This window comes from Homalodisca vitripennis, chromosome 4 (genome assembly GCF_021130785.1).
Source record: "Homalodisca vitripennis isolate AUS2020 chromosome 4, UT_GWSS_2.1, whole genome shotgun sequence".
Lineage (NCBI taxonomy): Eukaryota > Metazoa > Arthropoda > Insecta > Hemiptera > Cicadellidae > Homalodisca > Homalodisca vitripennis.
In genome coordinates, this window is record NC_060210.1 from 63,779,016 (window position 1) to 63,806,522 (window position 27,507).

General features: G+C 31.0%; 1 protein-coding gene across 3 annotated transcripts in view; it reads left to right on the plus strand.

The window, feature by feature from the left end:
- The first annotated feature begins 322 nt into the window (after positions 1–322).
- The window catches only part of LOC124359402 (inositol polyphosphate-5-phosphatase A), a 186,858-nt gene continuing 159,673 nt past the window's right edge, over positions 323–27,507 (plus strand). For 2 of the 3 annotated variants that reach the window (XM_046812116.1, XM_046812114.1), the window contains exon 1: positions 323–558. In XM_046812116.1, the coding sequence (XP_046668072.1) occupies positions 499–558 (60 nt within the window). In that variant the 5' untranslated portion in view covers positions 323–498. The remainder of the gene's footprint in view (positions 559–27,507) is intronic. The other variant, XM_046812117.1, reaches the window with a different exon arrangement.

The following is a 27,507-nucleotide window of genomic DNA, read 5'->3' on the forward strand; positions in this document are numbered from 1 at the left end:
TTGCCGTATAATTGACTAGCTAATTCCCTCTTTATACTAAATAGGCCTATAGCGTTGCTTAATTACTTTGATCCCTTGTAAGATAATAAAATAAAAACAACACGGTAAGATATTCCAGCTGAAAGTCAGCTGATAAGTCAATGTAGCAACTTAATTTTACTGTATAATATGGGATTTTATAGCTATTGCTGGTTAAAGTATAAACATCTCATCAAATATTGCAGTTGGAGGCAAATTGCAAATAAAAGAAACATTTTGAAACTTTATTAACTATTCATTTGAGTTTGGCCGTATATCTATTGACGTCAATGGAGTAGGCGTGGCTTATAGAGTGCGTGCGTGATGGTGAGCAGACGGATGAAGAATTGGCATTTGCCTGGCACTTCGGTTATAGTTGGTGTTAGTCGAATGGCTCGAAATATATGGACGTAGATATCGCGTACAAGTTATTTTAATATTAAATCGAATTGTGTGTAACACTCTTAAATATTCACAATAATGGCCGAAACCACTCAAGCACTCTTCATAACAGCAAACGTCGGATCTATATTTGAAGAAGTAAGTTACCGGAGTTTTGTCCTGATTAGATGTAACCTGCAATCTTACATAAATCAAATATATTTTATATTTTAAATTTTTTGAACTTCAATAAGCGTAATTTTTTGTTAGATTTATGTCTAACTCACACGTGTATTATCAGTATTACCTGAATATATACTTTCATTTTAATGGTACAGTTGTATTGGTTTGTTGATGTTTGGATTTTGTAAATAAAAACATTCCAAAGTGGATTCACTAAACGCTAATATTGAATTTCATAAAAAAAGATGTTTAGTGTTGTTTCTATAAATGTGAAGTAAAATTTACAATTTTAAATTCAATAACAATACTCAAACATTTATAATTTTTAAAAGCCTTATCATAATTTTATCTAGATTTGCCAAGGTCTAATATTAATAAAAAAAGTTATCATTACTTGACACTGTAATACCCAACTCTTGTTATCAATTTCAAAACATTTTTTACAACTTTGGAATATAAAAATTCAACATAACCTGTATTAATTATAAAAGTTTTGTATATTTTTTATATACCAAAGTATTGTAACATCATTATCACGAATAACAGTTTTCAAAATCATCAAAGAATATAATGATACCACCAAGAAAATCCTAGTCTAAGTAATTGATTCTTATATTGTTGTGTTATATAATTTTGTAGCAGGACAGTATTATATTTACTGAACTAACGTTACCAACCCATCCTCAATTTAGTAACTAGGCTAGGTTTAGCTCTGGTAGAAACTATCACAGAATATTTTTAAAGTTTTATGTTAAGGAAGTGACTTTTGAGGTACAAATCTTAAAAACTGTCATAATTTAGCTATTTGGTATATATACTTTATAGATGTTTATATATAAATATCTATAGCCTAAAGATAACAAATATCATTTTGGGTAGAGTACGATAAACAGATCCGGTTTTTATATAGATTATTATAGCCTAATTATTGATACTTAATTAATATACATGTATCAAAAACAGGACTATTAATCAATATCAACAAATCTGTAATCATAATAATAGTTTAATATGCACAGTGAAAATATTATAAATAATAAAGGAACCATAATGATCAAACAAATAATTAATACAAGTTGTGGAGTTCTATGTTTCCTTCTGAGTAGCAACGATTAACCCTTCAAGAAGTGGTTGAAAGCATCTTCTCCAGAAAACAATACATCTCTTCTGTGCAAGTACTCATCTGCAAGCAGGTCGGCTCGTATGCCACTTTTTAAACTTAGTTTCATATCCCTCCACGAGCTTTCTAAACAGTTGTCAATATAGTTGACAGTAAAATCTACAAAACCACATTCACTCAATCCAAAATTTGCTTTCCACATGTCTGTGACCATGGTTATCCACTTAATGAGATTTTTGGCACTACACCAACACATAGAAGTCAAGAAAAACACGTTTTATAATCTTTGAAAACAATTTCATAAAGTTTTCTTAAGTTGACTGCCATTTTGAATTCAACAAAGTCACTTATTAAAATGTAAAATATTATTTTTATTATCTGACAAAATGTTTACAGTTGATACAGAGGGTATAAGTTAATTATTTTTCTAATTAATTGATCAGTGTCGGTTGGTTATATCGATGGTTATAATTTAGTAATATTGTTTGTCAATATTGATATGTCAAACCGGGTCTGCTTATCATACTCTACCCTTTATTTCTATTAAATTTAAAGGGTAGACTTTAATAAGCGGCTACACTCGTTATTATCGAACTATTTGATATACTATCCAAATTCGATATTATATATTAATTGTATGAAACAAGAATTATAGTATATTAACAACAAGAATAATACAATAACACAAATTATACACTAACAATATAATATAATACAATAACAAGAGTAATAACATAAATTTATCAATAACATTACAAAGTAACAAATCCAACTATGGCCTAGACCTACACATCAGAAATACGTTACAATATTTATAGATTGTGCGGATAGCAGTGAGCAACCCCTTTTGTGAAAGCAGTAGCCAAACCCACAAATATCTAGAGATTTATCACACAATTTCCTCATATTCATTGTTATTTTCAAATTCTCAACAGATTAGTAATTCTTGCTGTATATAGCTTAGAAGACAAATGACTGTAAGTAATAAGTAGGAATCATATGTTTTGTTAATTAAAATTGTAATATAGAATTATTCAATTGGATAAAACAATCAAAACATTCAATAAAAACAACAGAATAAAGTGTGCAGGCCGTTTATTAAAGTCTACCCAACTTGAGTTGAGTTCTGATAGAGCTACAGTATATAAGTATACTAGCTGTTTCCCGCGGCTTCGCACGCGTCTCTTAAGCTTTGCCCGTATATTTCTTTGCCTTCAAATAGTGTTTGGATATTTTAATATACCTAACTACTGTGTTGTAATTGCAGTTTATAATGTGCAGGCGCTTTGATAACTTTTATATCTTGCAGTACAGCCTGGTGGTTAGTTACATCAATGGGCATTGCGTATAAACCTTCTACATAGAAAAATACAAATTTTCATAGTGATCGGTCCAATAGTTTCTGAGTCTATAAAGGACAAACACACAAACATTCATTTTTATATATTATGATTGCAGAAACAGTTTAAACAAAATTTGTCGTTTCTCTTAAGCTTACTCTATGCTTTAAAACTATAAGTGTAAAGAAATTTATATATAAATATATTTTTTGTCGCATTATATATGTTTACAAAGAACAGCTGATTAAAAATTTGAAAAGACTCTTTCACTTAATAACATATGTTTGCTGCAATGCATTTCTTACGGGTATTTCTGTAACCAGTGGGGCGGAATCCTGAATCGGGAAAGGGATAAAAAGTATCCTATAACCTTCTACAGATCAAGACGAACAAATTTAAAAAAAAAAATTAGGCGAATCCGTCCAGCCGTTTGTGAGTGATGCTGTTACACACGAACAGTTTCATTTTTATATTATAGATATAACCAATGTTGATTGGTTTATTTTATAGAGCACTTTTTATAAACTTTATTTTGATGCCCTTTATCTATGGCTATTAGCTTGAAATAAAAGCTACATAGCTTACAATTGCTTTAAACCAAATGTTTAGGATAACCTATATTCAAATCTATAAATAAAATTCCAAGAAAATCTTATTTTTATGGATTTTATTTTAATATAATTTCATATATTTCAAACGACTTCTACATTTTTTTGAGTTGAACTAATCATGTTTTTCAAAAAACTCCTGAAAGAATTCAGAGGTTTACTCAATAAGTACTCTTTTAGTTTATTTCTGAAACCCTTGGCATTGTATTGACTTAAATTCACTTGGTAAATAATGTAAACATTTTATAAAGACGTTAATACATTTAATACATTTAATAGAATGTAAACATTCTATTAAATGTATGACGTTTTCTTTTAATATAACTCCAAATTATGATTTCATTAGATATATTAAAACTTGTAATATAATTATGTTTTCCCTGAATTAAAATATGATTACTAAAGCCTGTAACAACTTATTGCTTCAAAAATATACAGATTGTAGACTGTAAGAATTTGTAATTCTCTAAAAAGAAACTGAATGATTTTTATTTACATTTCAATGATCCTAATGGCTTTTTATTTTGTTGAACCAGAATTTTGTTTAAATTAACTGCTGTGGTAGCCCCATAAATGATTACCGTAAGCAATATGCGAATTAATTAGATCGTAATAAATTGAGTTTAAAGCTTCTAAACTGCATACTTAAACCTTAGTGCATACATACTTCTAGAAATTTCATTCAAAATGTGGTCTACATGCTTATTCCAACTTAAACTGTTGTCTATAATTAAACTTAAAAATTGTGTGCTATGAACATTCTTCAAATATTCTTCCTTAATAATGTTTGGTTGTTGCCTATTTCGGGCTTGTTTTGTTGTAAATCATATAAAGTTGGATTAGGTTGAATTTAACAAAAAGTTTTTATCAATCAAAGACATCATTGAAAGACAAGTGAACAACTCAATATACTCTCTAAATTTTCACCTGTAAGGACCACATTTGTATCATCTACACATAAACAGACAGCAGCCCTTTTTTCCTCCATTACGGCAGGCAAGTGATTTATATAGCAGAGAAAAAGAAGGAAGCCTACCAATCATGCTCAATTTTGACATATTATTTTCTATTTTTTAGGTAAAAAATTAACCACGCTAGTTCCTAGCCAGTTACATCTAAAGTTTTTAGACCATTTACTATACATTGATCGAAGTTCATTCTAAGGAACTTAGTAGATTCAGCTTAATCCAAAAGGATGTCGTCCACCATCACTGCAAAGAAAAAACTCGTCAAAGAAAAACATTTTTAGTTTTATTTCAAACTTTTTTAATTGATCTAATTCTTGGAAAATAATTGAGAGGCAATCAATCATGTGACATCTTAAATATCACTTGTCCACAACTAGTGTTACGTGTTTCCTAGTGCAACAGTAAATGATTTAGAGAGGTTAAGGAATATGCTTAGCTTATATTTTCTCTCCTCTAGGCAATAGTTATATACTGTATACTACATTATATTTGTGTACATACACTAAAATACCATAATTGGAACTATATCAATTATGGTATCAATGGTCAATGTATTTTTTTATATTTTCTTAAACACAAAAATCCTTTTTTAACACGTTAGATCCCGTAATGTACCAATTGGTATGTCAGCCAGGCCCTTAATTGGCGATGATGCTGTACCTATTGGTACGGCAACAATGGCAGGGACAGACTATAATTGTGTTGGAGGTGGGTCTATTCTGATACCGTGCCCTTGCACATTTTTATTGAACTAACTGTGCAGAACTTAGACCAGGCTAATTGCAGAACATTGCCTTACTGTAACAGGGCTTTGTTTTGTTAACTGAATCAGCTGTTGGAAATGTGGTTATTTTGTAAAATCACCACCTAAAAAGCATGTTGAGTAATAATTTACTTTGTTAGAACCTGATTGAACTTGTGCCTAATAGGGTAAATTGATGGAACAGAAGGGTTCTGCGTGCAGATCCAATTATAATTGATTGAACCCATTAGGTGACCGGCAACTTTAATACACCACTGTGTTGAGTTGCTCCTGGCATTGTGGTTAGAGTTAAGCACTGACATCTCGTTAGTGTTAGGCTAATGCCTTTCTTATGAGGCATGTTGTCAATAGTAATTGGCGGTACCAATAATTTATTAAATTAAATCTGAACTATCTAATAATGTACTATTCATTATTTTATCTGTTTCTTAATTATTTATTTGGTGTGCTTTTCGTTTTTATTAAATATGAACTTAATGTCCCAAGGAGATAGTGATTTAATGTATTATTTGTGTATTCTTATTTCTCAGAAATATTATATTTGAATCACATTAATATTGTCTGTCAAAAGTGTATTAGATATTTATTGTATTGTTCACTAAAAATCTACTTCTCATCATGTATAATTGCAGCACCTTCATTTTTGTCAAAAACACTAATATTTACATTATTATTTACACTGTTAATTACATTTGGCATTTCTTCATCATCACTAGGGTCTACAAAATCTCCAATACAATTATTACTATCCATATCACTAGGAATTGCGTATTTAACCACTTAACGTATTTACGGATCCAAATCCGTAAAATCAGCTTCACTTGAAATAGGAAAGTCAAAGTATTTCCGTATCTTCATCATCTTTGAAGAAATTGTCACTCATTTTAGCAAAATAACAGACTGTTTGTGAAAACAGTAGACGGAATGAACGAAAAGGCACCAAGTTACTCCAGAGGTAAGAGAGAGTGAAGTGGAAGGTAATACAGCAACTGTCAGATGATCCCCATAAAATTTCCATTCCAACCTCGGAAGTAGTACAGACTGTTAAAACAAAGCACTTCTCACTGCCTGACTCATTAGATTGGGTTAGCTCCTTTATTTTTATGATAATTAGGGATAGAAAAAGAATGTGCCGATCCGATCGGTCCAAATTAACCCCATTTTCCCCCCAATTACAAATTCTAAAAAATATTGTAAAATAATTCAAATATCAATATAAAATCAATATCGGCGGCAATACATTTAGGAGTAAAGTTGGCAATAGGGTACATTTTGGGGACGTTTATGGTAGCAGTTAATGAATTAACCTTACAAAAAGTGTGCCTGACATATGATTGTCACATCTGAGTGTGTATTTGGCCGGTAACTGTCCAACGAGAAGTAATAAGCAATGCAAACTCTTGTACATTTAAAATACATTTACATATTACCCCTGTATACTGTGACTATATACGGGGTGACTATTTGAAAAACAAAAGAAGGATAACACAATTTGCATTTAAATATTTCTTAATGTAATAAATTATATCATAGCTTTAAAAAATAATAATAATGCCTTGAAAGTGATGAAAACTAGGCCTTTAAAACTAATAAAGAGAATACTAACTAGTTCTTATTACCTTGTTGTTTCTAAGTAATACAAGTTTTATATTTTTACTGTTAGGTTCCGTTTTATTTAATGAGAATAGCTTATCCAGTTTAACTATTACAATCATACTAATACTTATCTTTGTACTATTACAAAGATAATTAAAGTTTCCCTTTAATTGTATTTTCAAAGTTGTATAAACCTTATTGTAGTTATTATATTGAAGTGTATATCAGTTGCACCTAAATACAATTGGTCACAGTCGTAATAATATTGATAAGTTAAAAATATAATTTGTTTCTGTCTTTCATAAAGTCTTTTCCAATATTTTCAATTAGTTTGTTGACAGTTGTAATAATAAAAACATTTACAAAATAAATCAAATTTTTTTAACGCAATGATTTGTTGTGCAGTGTATTAAATTTTAGCACATTTTTATATCTTCACTGATTTAAGAATAAATATTAATTAATATTTTCTATTAATTGCATTCATAAAATTTAAGAAAAGGGAGAAAAGATATATAGTTTTCTCCATGAAAATGGTAAGATGTGAAACTATAGTTTTAATTTGCATTCAAAGAGGTTGAGTGAAGTGCGCATCTTTGACTTTATCTCTCTTCCACTTAGTACTTACTGTAAAGGTTAGAGTATTTTGATGGTCTTTAGATATAATACTTGTCGTTCAGTAAAAATGTCCAGTATTGAAATATGATTTAATATGTGGAGGGTTTTGTAAAATCTGAACAAATTGATTTTTCTAAATTTGAGATCTGAGTGTACTTAATTAATAAATAATCTGATATATTTTAATTTTGTTGGAAATGTATTCCAAAACCATGTATTTTAGTAAAAAAGCAAACATTACAAGAGAAATCATAATAAATTTGATCTAGTTGCATGATTCAAATTAAATTTATCTATCAAATTCAAGTATGGGTGTTTAAAAAATAGTATAAAAAAATACATATCTCATTCATAAGAGATAAAATATTAACTTTAGCGTGGAATTTGATTGGAACTGTGGTAGAGACTATACAGATAGTCTGATTGTTAAGAATGTATGAACACGCTGACTGCGGCAGACGCCTTGCGGCGCAGAGGCTGGTTAGTTTGTTTGATCTCACTGACTATGGAACAGCAGTGAAGCTGTTAAATTATAAAAATATCTTTATAGATCATTTTCATCTAATATATCATTATGATCACAATTTGTAATACAGTTTTAACCCTACATCTGCCCATATAGAAACTTCTTTCAAAATTGTTATAAAATATCAGTTTTTTATGCATGTAAGGGTGTGTTTGTTAAGTAAATAATATATATATATATATATATATATATATATATATATATATATATATATATATATATTAGAATAATAAATCGTAATCTAAAACCCTTTAAAATTTTTTTATTTCAGACACGTGTTTCGGTATAAACCATCTTCAGTGTGAACATTAACCTCTAACTAAATAAAAAACAAAACAAATAAATATACACCTGTCGACTATTTAAACAGATGTTAAATTTATATGCCACAGTTGTAATTTTGATTAAGATTCTAGGTTTAATATTTTTTCAAAGATAGGATTTGTTTTATTTTTCAAATTGCTATTTAGTATGTTGTGAGGATCTTTGTTATAATTTAGATAAATATGTAATTCTTCTTTTGTGTTTAATTTTTCTCCTTTCCTTTCAATATCCAAAATTTCCATGTTCTTTTCAATATTTTTGTATATGTGTGTATATGTATTTATTTATTTATTTAACACACACATTATATATATATATATATATATATATATATATATATATATATATATATAATGGTGGTAACTTTAAATTTTGAAATTGCCACCCCTATCTTGTGACATGTAATTTCAAAGGGCTATTCAATAGAAACACAATGACATGAATTAAACATCTCTACGACGTTCCTAACAAAATGTATGGGAATATAAGTCCTTACATTTAAAAGTATTTCACTAATTGGAATGAAAAACTTCTATATTTCATTGGATTTTATAACCACATCTTCAGGATCTCATCTGTCGTTTTTCATTCCAATTAGTGAAATACTTTTAAATGAAAAAACCTGTCTCCATGGTTTACTTATTCAATTAACAAACACAAAACCCTCTGGAAAATAACCACTTGTCCTTTAAACCCCAGTAACATTAGGCTTATATTCCCATACATTTTGTTAGGAACGTCGTAGAGATGTTTTATTCATGTCATTGTGTTTCTATTGAATAGCCCTTTGAAATTACATGTCACAAGATAGGGGTTGCAATTTCAAAATTTTAAGTTACCACCTTCTAACCCGCTTTAAAATGGGAAGGGGGAAAACTTGTTTATCCTCCAAAAAATCCAAAAAAGTATTTTAATAATATGGTGAAGATTGTACAACGATATCTCAATCTGTTTGGAATATATCTAGGCTATATATATATAGTCTCTTAGAGCAGTTTCAAAAGAAAACTACAATTTTTTCGTACAATATTTCGTTGTAATTAACAACTTTTTTCAAGTACACTTTTAAAATATACACAGAATAAAATAAACAAACAAAAGAAGAAACACCTGATAATAAACATTCTAAATGTAAATACAATTTTGACATGTAAACAAGTTTTGATTAGTTGTTAATTTAACAATAATAACATAATATAATATAATATAAGTTTAAAGTATGGATACACACTGTTTAGTTTTTGATGGATAGAGATGGAGGGGTAGGGGTGGAACCTTTCTAGGAAATAGAAGTGAACTTTTTAGTCATTGTTACAACTTTGTCCATTTCCCCAAAATGGGATTGGGATGGGGGGCTCAAAATTTCTAAAAGTAAAGACTCATTAAGTGACAACTCATTTGAAAGGTCTTGATAACAGAAGAACAGTGGACACTAGAGCTTCCTATCTGAACCCAGTACAAAATGGCAGCTCATTGAAATTAATTAAGTTAAAAGCATGGATGGATCTTGCTCAATCTAAAATGGACAAAGATATGAAAATGAAACTCAAGAAACCCCTGTAGGAAACAAAAGAGAAAAAAATTCCTCAAAAAATGGGCTTTTTGGAGGGCAGTTTAAAATGTTTTAATGTAAAGTTACAGTGGCACTAGTAATTACAATTATGTTAAGCAATAAAATGGCTCAAACTTACTAACCTGTGTTTTTTATATTAACGTTCAAACTGCTGTCCCAGGACAGTTTGACAATGTCCAAGCCTGTTGTAGAAACTTGAACCGGCACGCTGTATGGATATACACGGGATTTCTTGAATATCCGATACTATTCTGTGCCTAAGGTCATAAATGCCCTAGGGTTTCATTTTATAGACGTGTTTAATGTGACCCCCACATAAAGTAGTCAAGTGGAGATAGATCTGACGATCTTCGTGGCCACTTGATACTTCCTCTTCTGAAAATGGAAAAATATTGTTTAAATACTCGCAGACATGCAGGCCATAGTGTGAAGGTGCTCCATCCTGCTGGAACCAAAGTTCATTACAGTTGTTGGTTGCTACTTGGATTGCTGGATAAACCTGATTTTGTAATATTTCCTGGCAAACTTCGGCATAAAACAGACTGTAAAACGTCAAGTGATTTCGATTGTCCAGGTTTGGGGCAGTCTTTAACACTGCCTGTTTCCTGGAAATGTTGGATTTGATTTAACTACTGATTTAGATACAGGTTTCCGATTGGGATAAGTGCCATTCAGTAAATTCCTTACTTCATCATAATATCTCACCCGGTCTCTGTAGCCTTGCATCATCTGGATCACTTAAACACTCCATTTCAACGTAAAGTATCAAAAAACATCAAGTCTTAACTTTGTTAAATCCAACCAGAAACTAAACATGATACTGGACTTGCCCTGCAGCAGGTAATAAACGTTAAACAGGTTTTAATTTGTAAGGAAAGTGGTTGTTTATTGAAGTTATTTACTTTCTGAATGTGGATGTTCATGTTTTTCCTCAATTAATTTCAATGCACTACCATTTTGTACTGAGTTGAAATAGAAAGCTCACTAAGAATAGAATTAGAACTTGCTAAAATTAAGTGATGAGGTTTATCAAAAATGTCAATACCTATTTGAGATAGTTTAGTTCATTGGGAACATTTAACTATCACATCTGTTAGGGTTAAAGATTCATTAAGCTAGCATTAAGATTGTTTTGATTAAGTAATCAGAAGCAAAGTTAACACAGGTACTAGATATGAGTGGCTGGAACTGTAGAGTGAACCTAGAGGAACTCGAAATGAGTTCTTGGCCTGTACAAGGGTTGAACCAATAAATCTTAATATTTAGCTTAAAAATAATGTTATAAAGATATTTTAAACATATATCCGTTAAAATGTTTAAAAAGAGCATAAATCATGTAATCCCTGTAAAAATATCTTCTAAAATTTTTAATAGTGTATAATTGTATGAATGTGTGATGAAGACAATGGAGATCTAAACATCTAAACTAAAACTTTCACAAAATAATTTGGGGTTTGTATAGAAATTGGAAAATATATTCATCTAGGAAAATACCATAAAAGAAGAAAGGTAGATCATAATTTTTATCAAATGTACAATCTTCAAGAGTAGGTCTATTTAGACTTAAATCAGAAGATATAAACCAGACGTGTCATTTTCTGCAGTGAATATTATTCATTCAGTTTCAGGAAGCAATTAGAAATGCAGTTCAAACACAGAAATCAAAAGAAATGAAATATCAAAACACAGAAAGCAAAAGAAATGCAATCCAAAAGCAGTAAGCAAAAGAAATATAATCCAAACTCAGAAAGCAAAAGAAATTCAATCCAAACACAGAAAGCAAAAGAAATGCAATATAAATACAGAAAGCAAAAGAAGTGCAATCCAAACATTTTAGTTTGCAATCACCTTCAGAATCTGACCACAAGTTGGTACATTTTTGGCAATGTAGTGTTTTGTGGTTTAACCTGTCTTAGTAAACCAAATAATTAAGAGTTATCAGTCATCAAAGTAACAACGATGAAAGTATATTGTAAACCAGTTATTTAAGTTTTAAGTAAATGACCAAGAGTCAGTGTTATTGAAGATAATGGCAGTCATAACTCTGAAACCACAGACTGTTGTGGTAACGTTAACATACACACAATATGCGTCACTGCTTGTGGGAAGCCTACACCGGATGTCATATCAGTCATTATCAAGTTGTCCCAGTTCTTTTAGTACCTCACATTGGTGCTCAGCCTCTCATAATATAAATAATATTCTTAAATATTCCAACTTTTATTATTTAATTACTGGTATGAAGCCAAATTTGATGTAAAAAGATGTGAATCTATTATGTGGCAAGGTACATCAAGAATGATTTCATTTGTAAACAACATTTTGCATTAAATTTCATTTCTACATAGATAAGAGTGAGTTATATGATGGTGCATTGTCCAACCATGAAATTTGGGTGAGCATCACTGAAGCCTGTTACTCAGTAGGCTGTTGCAATATCTCTTATTTTTTTTCTGGAGGATATAACATTTCCTTTCTTGTGATTGTCGTTGTTAAATTTGTCAGAACTGAAATGAGCTGTAGCTTTGACATTTTTATTGAACCTCAGCAAAACCTGTTGTGCAGCACATGGTGTGGTGTACTCTTACCTTCTAGGGGAGGTAGTCAGATGCTGAAGAAAAATTTAATTGTATCTTTCTGTTTCTGAAAACATTACAAATTAGTTATGGTGAACGGAAATAAGAATACATTTGTAATTGTCTTTTTTATGTTAAAGAGTTTGTAATGTATAAATTTTGTGTGGATATATAGGATATAATTGGTTCAAAATGTGATATTAATTTCATAAAAACGTTATATGTTTTTACCAAGTTAATATTGGAATTCAAAATTAAAATTAATGAAAGAAGGTTATTTCTTAAAAGATTTTTGTGTGTTTTACTTCCTACTCTTATTATTGCTGTTGCGTGTTTATAATTCCTAATATTATTACGTAAATTAAAGGATTTAATAAATAATATGAACATACTCATCGTATTATTACAAGCTAAATGTATTAATAAAATATGCATACAATAAGTTGTGTCCCTGACCTGTTAGTCATGATATGTTTGTAATATTTCACTTGTAATTTTATGTTTATTTAGGTAAGCTGAAGCCACAGTCAAGTGCCTAGAAAATCTGCTTTGTTCAGTATAATTTATTTTATTTTTTATTTTCATAAACATGATCTTGTATATATCAACAATTTTAAATCAGCATTTATTACGATATTTCAGTATTACTTCAGGACATCCGGGCACTGAAATGTAGCATTTGAGTTTTATAAATAATGTATTTATAATTGTTCAGGTACAGTAAAACACTTATTGTTGTGTATATTATGAAGATTTTCAAACAAAAACAATAAAACGGTTTAGTATTGTTTCCAAACAATAATTTTATTGTACTAGTACATCTCCCAGTACATCAGAAAAGGCTAACAAGTAATTGCAATTTAACAAGATATTGATGGAATGAAATGAGATTTAAATTTCCAGAGTTTATTATTGTTTTGCAATTTTAAATGGTTATTAAGGTTATTGGTTAAGCCAAGCTCTAAATTTAACATAGTGCAATCAATGCAAGGTTTTTACTACAAATAATTTAGTGACAACTAATTGAAATATTCACATAAAATTGTATTGTTGGTCAATGTAAATGTATTTTATTTTTATAAAATGCCTAAACATTGCTTTTATGCCTTAAATAACAGTATAGTAGTGCTTGTGAAGTAGAAAAGTTTCTCCAAGTATCATGTTACAAAATGGTGCAAAGAAAGGTAAACACAGTATTCCCTGAACAGCAATTTCAAGCGACAAAAGCTCGCCCTTGACTCTCTTGTTTAGCAAGCATCATTAATCCCTCGCCCCCTTCAATATTGACATCTTGGTTTACCTAATGTAAACCTCCTATACTCTACAGTCATAGTTTGCTACACAGCCCGAGGCTGAGTCACTCCACCCATTCATACATTATTCAGTAGCTGTCCGCTATCGTCTCTGCCTGAGGTGGAAGGCAGAGCTTCTGTTTTTATTTTTATTGATTTCTAGCAGGACTGAATATTTTTCAATACATTTTCAGTGATAACATAAAATGAATACTTAAGATTACTATGGTATCTAATTTTTAGTAGAGGTATCGAGTAAAACTTTCAAATTTTTGACCTCATGTAACTATAAACTTAAATTTCTGTACAAAGGCTTGGTTTATATTGAGGTGAGAGTATTCTCATATATATATATATATATATATATATATATATATATATATATATATATATATATATATATATATATAATATTGAAATAAGCATAGGCTATACATAAGGTGCTAAACTAATGTTTAATATGATTACACTTTCATTGATCTATTTTGACCCAATCATAATTTGCAGGACTTCTTAAAATATTTCTTTTCTATTCAAAATTACTTATATATTTATTTACGCTTCACCAGGTACTTAAAATATAAAGATAATATTTGTACTGAATGTGTTAATAAAGTTACTGCAAGTACTGGCACTTAACATTTGTAAAAAATGTAAATAAAAGCTTTACTAGAAGTGCTAAACATGTCAGATTATGTTAGACTATATATAACATGTTTATGACGTTTTGTGATTCAATGTTTACTGAAATTAAATTATATATATGATATTAAATTATATATTATTTAATTTCAGTAAACATTGAATCACAAAAAGTACTTGCTCCGCTGGGACTCGAACCCGGATCTCTCACTTGCCGGGTTAATGTGCTACCATTACACCACAGAGCCCTTACATTTTACGGTTCAATTATTTTGTATTTGGCCGTTTCTTTCACATATATGTTTAAATAACCAAACTAACATATGATCAGAAGACCAAATACCTGTCAAATTACACAAAAAACTGCATATTTTACTTTTAAGGTAGAAAGTTGTAATCGTCTAAAAATGTTTTATTATAAAAACTCTGCTAAATCAAAGCATTTATAAATTATTAATTATTTTATATTATGTGAGTTATATTAATCTGTTTTATTTATAAATATTTCTAAATCTGTGTTTTCTTGTTAATTGGCAGGTCTAGTTTTTATTTATGGATTTCTAGATTGAAATATGAATTCTGTGGAAACAAAATATTACAAATTTACATAGTTTAGAGAATAGCATTCAAACATGTGGTGAAACTTTAATGTAACATTTTTGTCAGAGGTAAATATTAATTTAAATAGTTCAAAGATGGTTTCAAATTTTATATTCCAATTTTCAGTGTGCGTTCACAAAAGGCCTCATGGTTGAGATGAATATTTAAAATGCAATCGCTTAAAAATGTATATTTTTTCAAACATAAAAAAAATATAACTAATTATTTTTTATAAAAATAAATATATAATTTTGTTTGGAGTACCTTTTCTTTGAATTCAGGGGATTTTCAAAGGCTGTTAGAAGCAAGCAAGCTATTTTATCCAATTTCAGTATTTTGTCTTCAAAAAAGTTGTTAGCATATGTTTGTTATTTATCATGTTATTAACACTCATAGCATGATAAAAATAAAAACTAATTTATTGGTTCACACCTGAGGATTCTAACTGCATCTAAAACGTGAAGTTTATAATATACATCTTTACATCTTTTTAGGGAAAATTTGCCGAATTTAAGTTTATGGTTGTAGTGCAACAACCATAAGGTAAGGGAGATGAAAGTACTGTACTAGATATGTCTGTTAGAACTTTTGCTTGACCATGGGCAGATGTTAAAATAATCAAACAGGGATAAAATCAAGTCTGTGTTTGTAAAACATACAAGAGTCATACAATAAGCCCTTAGAAAAATATAGAAAAAATAGTTTTTTCAGCAAAAATTTGTTTATTTCTCAAAATTACCTCCTTAAGTTCCTCAAATTAAGGATTTATTTGCTCAATAACCTCCTTGTTTAAAGTAAAGCGTTGTCCACCAAGTCAATTTTTCAAATTTAGAACCAGGAAGAAGACCAAATCTGGCAAATACATCGCATGTTGCAACGTTTTGAACTTCATTTCAGCCATTTTGGCCATCGACCACACGATTGTTCATGACACTTCCACTGGTCGTCCCGATCGATGTTCATCATTTTTAGGTGAGCGGCCACGTGTAAACTCGTTTATTCAATTGTAAACTGTTGAAAACACAAGAGCTGATGTGCCATGAACTGGATCCAACTCAAATTTGATTTCTTTCGGCATTAAGCCTTTAAAATAAAAATGTTCACCAGCTGAAACTAATTTTTTTCGCCTTTTTTTATTATTATAAACGAACAAAATTTGTTCACTTCAATCATCAATAGCAATGAAACTACACGATGGATCGAACTGAAATTTTGGCAGCTGTCTAGTCTATAATGCTGCATATGAATACAATTTTTAAAATCTTATGAGCGCTATCTTTACGATTTTCTACGGACTTATTGAACTACCCTTGTACATAAATTATTGTTTATATGAAAAGTATATGATACTCTAGTATAAATAATTTTTATAGTGACAATTGTGAAAATAAAGTTACAAGTCTAACCAGTTAAAAGTTTTAATACTGTTGACATGGTATGGTTTTGTAAAATAACATTATTTTATCACCATTGCTTATCATTTAGATTTAAAAATTTGTGATGATGATAGTAAGTAGTTTTATGTAAAGATAAGATATAAAGTTTTTTTTCTGAACCTAAAGCAGAAAAAAATTAAATTAAAAGATTTTCTCTATTATATATATTTTTACAATGATCAATTTTACAATAAATGTACAGAACAACTTATATCATGCTACAATAAAATATTAAAATTGAACATGCTACTTAGAATATTAAACTAATTATGATATTTTTAATGAAATATTGCAAATTATAGCATGTCATTGCTAGCTCTAGTGACAAAACAGTAGAATGCAGTGTAAAAACGTTAAACTTATATATATGCTAGCAATTTTAGCAGTAAGTGGTTTGTTTACACACAACTTGTGTTGCAACGTTGTTGTTGTCTCTCAAGTTGCTGTAAACCCAGCTATATTAAGTTAACATCTGAATCTGAACTTCTATGTTATATTTTTCCAGAGGAGAAATTAGTGTCTATCTATTGATTATTATAAGAAGTAAAATATTTATGTATCTAAAATATTTAACAATGTTAAAAAAATTGATAAAGAATATTTTGAAAGTAACTGTATAAGATCTCATCGCAATTCTTAAGACCACTGTAAAAAAGTGTTTTATTTCCTACTCCATATATTTTGTTATGTAAAAAGAAGAATAAGAAAGTAATGTTTCTTTATGAAGACCTGCAGTGATTATTTTGTAATAAGAGTAGTTAAGGATAAGTAGACAAATTCACAAGTATTTTCATAAATGCAGTGAGGACTGCAAGTAAAATCTTAGGATATTTGATCAATATTACAGATGTTGACAAGTTGTTTGTGGAAACAAAAACACCATAGCAGACCATCTCAAATGACTGTGGAATTTATGTTATAGTTATGACAGAACTAGCTGTTGAGCAACTTTTTACCAAATCATTTAAAGATCCTGATTAGAGAAAACCTTCCTCACCGTGGATACATTAAATCTGATTGATAAAAGGTATAAGATTGTGTGTGTCATTAATAATCAAGCAAATGTGACTGCTGAATTTGTACATTTATCGTATAAACAGCTATTTTGTGCAGAAATGGTACATCCAACAGCCAAGAAAATAGAAATGGAAGTAACAGATATAAAACGTAAAATCAAAGAATGATTTGTATATTGGATCAATCAGTTAAGTCAAAGCTGTTAATAATAAATAGGAACTTACATTATTTTATACATTTGATCATTTTCTTATTTAAATACTGATTACATTGACTAAATATAAAGCTTTCAAATGTCAAAATCTGTTATATGTTAAATAAGTCATGTGGTTGGAAATCAGTCCATTGTAGGAGAAGGAGAGGTACACAGAGTATTGTTAATATTTTAATCCAAAACATCACTTATAGTCTCTGTGATTAGTAATTCGGTTAGTGAGTTAAATCAACATTTTAATAAATGAACAAACATCAGTATACACTTAACATTATTTTCATTGATTAATATTGTTAATCACATTTTAATTCATGTTATTTGAATAAAATATTATTAACAACTACACAAGTAATTACAATGATATCGAAAGATGAATTAAATTCATGATACTCTTCACACTGATTCAATATTTATACAAAGCAAATAGGATTGTACGTAAGAGTTACCTAAATCTTACAAATGGACATTATATTCTCCTACATACTAATGTTCTGTGTTTTGCCTGTTTCAGGTAAGTTCGGATTTGTGTTTGAGAAATCTTCTATATGTATGTAGATACCTACCTTATAATTATACTGCTCTATTATCTTCAAGATAAAATTACTAAAGTTAATCTAAATGATCTAGTGAGTAAAGAGTATCTATAGAATGTGGAACATTTTCCTCTTTTCTAATTATATTTTTTATGTTCATAATTATATATATATATATATATATATATATATATATATATATATATAATTAGGTGTCTACTAATGTATAGCACATGAGATTCATATTGCTGTTAAGAACTTTTGTCGTCATTTTAATTAATGTATACAATTTGTGTATGATGATAAATCACAAAGTGATTTTAACAATATTTAGCAATAACCATGGATGGGAAACTTCCAACCAACACAACACTTAATTAGTTGTCTCAGAGTTTATAGACTTGCTGCTCGACCCCTCCCTTTACCTCATCAAGTATGCAAGATAATCTGCATATTTTATTGTACACTACACAGCTTAAATTTGCATAATTTTAATGTCGAATTTGTTTTGCTGTATTGAAATCATTCTCCTGGCTTGTTATTAACAAGAAAATATAAACTCACATATATAAAAGATATTAAGTGAAGTGATTAAAACGTAGTAACTACTTAGTAGACACTACGGTGTAGTGATAGCGTTATCTCGAATCTAAATTATTAAACAAACGCTAACAGTGGATATAACTATGCCTGTCCGGGAAAACTGAAAATATATCTATGAGTAGATACAACTTCACCATAGTTGTTACTATCTTTCACGTATGACTTACGCTAGTAAACGTAAGCTGCAGTGATCGCTGGTAAGTGGCATATGCACTCACGTGTGTATTCACAGCGTAAAGCACAGTTTGGTGGTACAGCTGGCAAGTGCGCATGTACTTTGCTGAACACAAACAGTTACCAATGTACTTTTCAGCCGTACACTATTTGTTTACACATATATATATATATATATATATATATTAGATATATATTGGGAGGGGAGATTAGGGTAATACCTTTATTTTATTATCATCGATATTACAGGAGTCAATGTAATTTTAAGACAAATAGTGTAAGATATCTTTAGCATTGATTGTAATGACATTGACATTACATAATAGTTATGGTAGAAAATATTATGATTTACAATAGACAAAAGAAGTACACACACACACAAAAATAATATATTATTACACTGTGGTTAACTATTATTACATTTAGCTAAAACATGAAAGGAATTTTTATACAAAAAACGAACAAGTGGTTCACAAGAGGAAGAAGTGTGAGTAGAGAGGGCCGAGGGCAAGAAAGCCTTATTAAGTCAGCCCCTTGTTTGTTAGCAGTAATTTGCTAGTGGCAACACTGCAGTAATTGATCTGTCCATTACAATCTTCCTCTCTTTGTAAATGGAGTTTGCTCAATTTGGCTGTGCATTGTTGGAATTCTTGTTATTCTGAACAGCTTGATCTGAGTTGCACATTTTAATAGAATACCTCATTTTAAAATCGATATTGGAAGAAAGTTGCTTAATTATTTTGTAAGCACTGTTTTCAACAATATGTAGTTGCGATACAAATGTATATAAAATTAGTTTAAGTACTGTATAACAAATAAATTATAATATGCAAAGTGCATAAAAGAATCCATATGATTATTGTGTGTTTTTTTTTTAACTTTTACATTAATGTTCAATACAACTAACATTAATAATTTGTATGATAGTTTATAATATCTATCTGAGATGAGATTAATTAATGTATCTTCCAATAAGACGAACTGATGTGTAATGTTACAATCAAATTCTGATGAATTTGAATTTAATACCATGTGTTGAAGAAAGCAGAAACTAACACTATCTGTTTCTTGTGAGCTATAAAATACATTGTAAAAGTGGTTGGTAGTCTCATTGTGCCATAACTTTTTGGCAGTGACTCACTATTTTGCATTGATTTTCTCTGGCTAAAATTTTTGACAAATTATATTACTCAAGTGACACGCAAACTGTATATTTAGTATGTAACATATTATTTGGATACAATTGACGCTACTGATCCTCCTGTTATTTTTATAAGGAATCGTAAATTCTGGATGAAATGTTCTTTGAATGGTTCTTGATTAACTCAGGATGTTATTGACTTTAATATGTATGTTAGAATAACAGTAATTGAAACAGTTAGTACACAATCAAACGTAGACACCATTTTGTGTTTTAAAAGTCCAAAGTCAACTTTTAATGTTCACACTCACCAAAGTTAAGGTCTATTTGTAAAACTTTAACACTTCTTGGCATATGGCAGATTTTAACAATTAGGTTTTATACAAGTGTGTCCCACTTAATCAATGTACATATTAATCAATGCAATATTTTCAATGTGATAAATTATTTTGTTAATTACATCATTTGTATACAATACTCAGGAAAACAGTGATCTTTTATACCTACAAGGACAATCTGATACTGAATATTAGGATCTCGAGTTTCTCAGTGTGAAATAAACTTTGACTAATTGCAAAGTAAGAGAAAAGATAACATTATACTAGCTTTATTGATAGTGAATAATGTTCTTTGGGGGTATGATTTATTGTTGTTTTGAAAGCAAAAGAAGTACACTTTGTATGTATATATTTAAATATATAAAACTAATTTTTATTTCTAGTACTTTTAATACAATTAAATAATAAATTCCTCCTAAATGTTTTTCAAGCATTAATAATTTTAATGAATAGAAGTTAAAAATTGTTGATAACATTAAATGTGTAAAGCTTCAATTTTGAATGCACTAACTGCAGGAAGGAAGCTGTGTGGCAAGGTGGAATGAGGGGCAATTTAGCCAACAACCCGACAGCTACTAATGTTGGATTATAGTGAATTATTGCCTTTATCTCGTTTTGAATTGCCTGCAGTTACCACGTGCTACGGTTCCGGTTCTGAACAGGATCCCTTTAAATCCTTAGCTCATCCAAGTCATTATCAATACACAATTATTAACATTGTTACATATATCTGTCATAGGAGAAGGAAAATATTGTAAATATAAATTTGTGTTTTAATTTACAGTAATCACTTACAGATGGGATGCTATTTTAGGCCTCATAAAGTAGTATTTCTGATTGTATCAGACTTAACAATGCCAAATATCCTTAGTAAACTTGTTACTCATTAGAGTAATATCACCAAGAATTGTAATTTGGGTATCTCACATGTCATGATAAAAACCCACCTATTCAGCCATCTTTCCCACTGGAGATAGACAGATTTGTGCATCACTTCAAGTGTGTGCAGAGGGAACTTGCACTGTGATTTGCTTCAATGGACTGGGCAACATTGATCTCCTGATGTCATTCTTCATGTTCACTCTCTCTGTATATATAGGCAATGATTCAAGCCTCAGATAAAGCCTGTAATTTTCCAGACAATATAATACTGTGAATTCTTGTTGAAGTCTACCTCAAGTTTTTCCTTTTTATTAACTGTAGTGAGAAGAAGATGAGGCTGGTCTTTCATACTCCAAATAAGAGTACTTGTTTATCCGAACCGATGACCTCAAAAAGTGCATAATCAGTGAGGTGCTGGGCCAGGTAAAAATTTATCTTAAAGAGTCCCATGCCACTGTGCCATCCTTGTTGTTCTCTAACCATCCTGAGTTGGTTTCACTGCTTTTTTGGCAAGTACTCAGACTTCAGGATGGAAGAGTTCCCTATTGTCATCATGATCTCTTGAAAGTGAACAAATTGATAGGAATAGATCAAGTAACCATGAGGGTGGTTCCGATACAGTCATGTAAACACCCGCCTCCACATTCCTCTACACTTTCGTTTCTAACCTGCAGCTTATTCTTAACACAGTGCATTCAACAATTCCTCTACTTGTACGAGCTCAAAGTACGTTACTTGAGCTTGATAGGCACAGTCACCAATGTTTTCGTAAGACGCTCAATGAGATAGTGATTCTTGTCGCTTTGCCTGCTGTTTCATAAATCTCCTTCGAAAATTTGAGTTTAATGTCAATATTATGACTTGGTCGAGCAACCACTGAGCCTAGTTTTGTGTTAATAATTACAGCAGTATTACAACTTTTAACATTTAAAAAATAAGTATGTGATTAAATCTAATAATTAATCTAATAAATAATGATCTGTAATGAATTTCAGAATAATTTACGTAAATTCTTTTGCTATATAAAGTCAACCAATGTCTAGAAAGAGTCATTAACCAATAATGAAATGATCAGGGAAACTGATTGACATGCAAATTAAAGATTTAAAGTAACTTCTTAGTGAGTATTGAAGAGAAAGTCATTTAAACAAATATTCCAGTGAATGCGATCCTTTTCAGTTGACACACAATTGAAATCAAAACAGATAATTGAAATAACCGCTGCCTCAACATCAAGAGTGGACTTTGCTTCCCAAGTCTTAGGTCAGAATTAAGTTCAGTGAGTTTATGTTGCCTCTAACAAGGTGGTCAGTGCTCAGCCAGGTGTCATGTGAAAGACTGCTTGCAGCTCTCATGGTCCAAGGTTACCCAGGCCCGTTTTACACCATGCCAGCGCCCTAGGCACAACGAAGAGTTGCGCCTCTCTTTATACCCCTGCCAGCTGACTACGCCCCACCACCAGCCCTACCATAACGCATATACCCCGTACATTTAGATTTAGTCTAAAATGCTACTTTTGGTTCGAGCGGGACTTTAGACTTAATGTCCCTTAACTCTCCTTTACAAATTATCCTGATTCTTTTCGAGTGCCTTCCCATTATCCACTAATTATGGACCCGCCGAGTCCCGGACTGGCAACGGTAGCCGTGAGGTATCTACTGGCCTCTGGTGGGAATGCGTAAATACGTGTAACATACCTCACGGTATCACGAACCACCCACCCTCCCTTCTTTACATTTTAAGTATTTACATTATTTATAGTATTCGTTTAATCACATTTCCTTTGGATTATTTTTCGTTTGTTGGTTTACCACTAGACTAAATAGAGATTCATACAATAGTTTTTTTCTGGTTTTCAGTGTTGCAAAGTCGTCAACAATGTTTGTTAGTCTAATTTTAAAGTAATGTCGTTTTGGGTGCACAGCAACAACGAGCCATTAAGCTTCTCATCAACCAATGACGATCTAATTTTTGACTTCACTCTTTTCAAAGCTGAAAAGCTACGTTCAGCTGTGCAGTTCGTCAAAGGTAAGGTTAGAAATATCCTGAAAGCGACCTCCAAATTGGGAAAAGTGTTCTCTAATCTGTTTGATTTTATGTGGGCGTACATATCTTTGATCTTAGAAAGGTTCTCCAAAACCATGTATTGTTTGAAATGTTTACATTCCTGGGCAAGGTCTTGTCCATCAATATCATTCTTGTATACTTCTCCTAACAGTTTAGCTTCACAAGCCACCTCTTTGAAATTTTTCTCTTCTATATTTTGTAAGATGTTCAATATTGTGTAGAGATTTTTATAGGTCTCCCTTCTTTTGAGCTGCATAGCTATGTTGTCAACAATGGCAATAAACACTCTCGTGCGAAATCTTTCTCGAGATGTTTCTTCCATGCTTCTGTCCTTCTTTTCATCGGGCAATAACTTTTTTTTCTAACTTTGTCATATACAGCTTCTTCTTTTTCTGCAAGTTTAATGCTTTGGACTCGACATCATCAAATAAATCTCTTTTTTTTTACTCAAAAACGAGGATAGTGTTTCAAGTTCCTTTGTAGCACCAAATAGGTGTAAATCTTGATTTTGAAGAGTCAAACTTGTTCCTTGTTTTATCAACTGTCTCGAGAATTTCGTCCCAGATCACAGTTAATAACGTGGTTTGGAAATTTCCAAGTGTTTTTAGAAACCCAGTGGCTGTGCATTGTGTTTCTAGTGTCTGAGTATCGTCTTTATTTAGCTCATCAAGAGCATCTTTTAATTCATGTTGACTTATTTTTAAAGCTTGAAGGGCGTCTGCCCTAGCAGACCATCTTGTGTCAGGGGTTTTACCATTAGCTTTCTCTGATCTTTCTTTGATTTTCCTTCGTTACTCTTTTCAATATGCCTTTTTAGGTTGTTCCACCTGTAAGTGGATGCCGAGAAAAAAGCATACAGCCCTTGTACGAATGTAAAAAATATTGTGTGTTATCTGGACACGCCTTCTCGGCAGCAAAATACCAGCAAGGTTTAGTGAATGAGCTGCACATGGTATATAGTCAGCAAGATCATTTTTGCTGTTAATCCTTGCCTGAAGACCTGAGTATATGCCCGACATGTTTGATGCATTGTCGTAATTTTGTCTACGACAGTTATCAACATCCAGCTCAAGTTTCTGAAGTAAACTGAGGGTTGCTTATTCCAAACTTCCAGATTCGTGGCATACACTTGGTAAGAGTTATATCAGGTGTTCGTCGGTGCAAGCATTGGGCAGAAGTACTACAGCCAATTGGTCTGTGTGCGTCACATCAGGTGTGGAGTCTATAATTATAGAGAGATAGCGAGCTTGCTTGATTTCATTTAAGATTTGTTTCAGTACTTCTTTGCTGATAATCTCAATAAATTCACTGCAAATGTCAGACAAAAAGCATGATACACTACCTTTGCCTTTGTTACCATGTGTTGCTATGTGTTTCGCGATAAATAGTCAAATTCACTTATCAGCTCAAGACAGCCTAGAAATAGTCCGTTTGATGATTATGCATGCAGATACAACCACAGCAATTTGTTTTTCCATTTTTTTGCGCCCCCCAAAAATGCCAATTGCCTAGTGCCCTAGGCACGTGCCTACTGTGCCTATTCGGTAAAACGGGCCTGGGTTTACCACAGAACATCGTAGCCACACTGTCAATGTGCAGTATATGACAAATGGCTGAGGTTGATCTAATTTAGATTGAACTAAAACACGGTTAGTGAGAAATTGGGCCAGTTAAAAACAACTCTATGGACTTGGTGTTCGCGAGGTTTCCTTGCATATACTGATTCAACTGTCCATGAGAAACATTTATGACAAGAATGATGGTAATATGGGAAAAACAGACAATACACAAAATAAAATCTTTCATTTAAAATGAGTGAGGTTATTTTGTTTCTTAAAGCAAGCATTCTTGAGTAACTACTTTAGATCGGGATTGCTATTAGTCCAGGAATTGCTGTTGTTCACCAAGAAAGTAACGTGCAGTCCAATCAATATTGTGGCATGTATTAAAATATTTGTTATAAGTTCTAAACAGCTAAATTCTTTGTACTAGTCCTACATGATATTCTATACTCTGGAACAGTATATGTGAGGAATTTAAGATCTTTTTCAACAGGATTTGTACTTAATTGATACAAAATGAATGATTTTGGCTGTTCCTTAATTTCCTGAAATCTGGTTAAAATAATCCACTGCAGTTCATTACCAAGAGCTTTCACTAGGCAGCACATCTTATGTTTGCATCAATAAATGTGTTAAGTGGTTATTAATTTTTTTTAATCATTATTTACAAACAATTGTAGATCTTGGCAATTGTTGAAGTTAGCTCAAATAAAATTCTTTATTTGAAAATCCTGAAAAACAAAATGAATCATCATTTCTTTTAAAGATCTTAAGTGTTTTTTTTTTGTGTGAATAGTGGTCAATAACTGCAATTAAATTTTAAAAGATTATGTAGTCTACTATTATTATATCAGGGACATGTTCTACATGCTGAAGCAATGTAATACGTATCCACCACATGCTATTAGCAGTATTGTCATAGTCACAGTAACAGAAGACCAGAATTATGCTTTATTGTAATAAAACTGGCCACACAGCAAATCTTTTTAAACCAAAAACTAAGCAGTAAATCTGTTATCACCAGAACTAATACTTCCCGGAAATAAAACTTAAAGCTAAACCTACACTTGTAATAAGGGTATGAAAACCACTTACTAAGATTACAAAACTATAAAAATTTAAAACTGCAATTAAATTTTAAATTGTGACAAAGTGTATTGTGAGGTTCTTAAATGGGACTTGTGGAAATTATTTTTTAATTGAAAAAAATACAACAATAGTAGAGATATAGAACATTTAGATTAGATTTTGAACAGCTGTTCATGTTCCACAGTCCAATAAAGCTGAAAATTGTTAGAGCTTATCAGGCTTTCACTTCTGGTATTTTTTATTCTAAGGCCTAATCATAGCAATGTTTTTTCCAATTGCAAAGCGAATTACTCCTACTTAACTTCTAATTGTTAATAAATGATATTGAAGTTAAACCATATTATTAGTAAATTTGACAGGAAATAGCAATGTTTAGCTGAGGTAGAGGAAAATGTAACCATAACAGGAGGATACTAGTTGTAATTATATGTTTGCCATAACATTCTATTATCTTTATGAATAACGGAATGTTCATACATATTTATTTGGTTGTTAAAGCACCTGTTGTTCTTTTCCTCATGAATATGTGATTTGATGGAGGCTATAATCAATGACGTCAAACCACCATCAACCTTGCAGTAAGCCAGTCCCTAGTCCCTGGTTCTGGTTGCGCCGTGGTTTTGATTACTTCACATTATTTCTCTTGCTTAAACATGCAAAAATAGACCAGTATTTGACTGGTTACTTTGCTTAAGCTTAGTGTGTTGTAAATACTGCTAGAGAAATTGTCGTAGTTTACTTATTAATGTTGGAAAAATGGGCAGAGTTAATTCGTTTTTCATTTGGAGGTAATGCATTTATTTTTAACTTCTATCATATAACTTTGTGTTATTTCTCGTGGAAACTGTGATAGACCACCTTGAAAACGGATCCATAGCCACCACTATATTATTGGACCTAAGCAAGGCCTTTGACTGCTTAGGGCACAGTCTGATATTGGAAAAACTACACACCCTTGGCGTAACAGGCAAAGAGGCAAAATGGTTTAACACTTACTTAACTAACCGTAAACAGATGGTTGAATTAACCTGCAAGAGTAAAAACTCGATCATCAAAGTTAAATCTAAACCATTGGAAATGAAAAGAGGTGTACCCCAGGGGTCGGTGCTTGGACCGATCCTCTTCATACTGTTAACAAATGACCTCCCTGACTTCCTGCACAACTTCTGCCAAACAGTCTCCTACGCAGATGACACGGCCCTCATTCTTGCCAACAGAAATAAAGACCAACTCGACATTCTCAGTTTCATTGCCTTTGAAATGACAAAGCAATACTGTGGCAGGAATGATTTAGCTTTGAATGAAAGGAAAACACAGCAATTA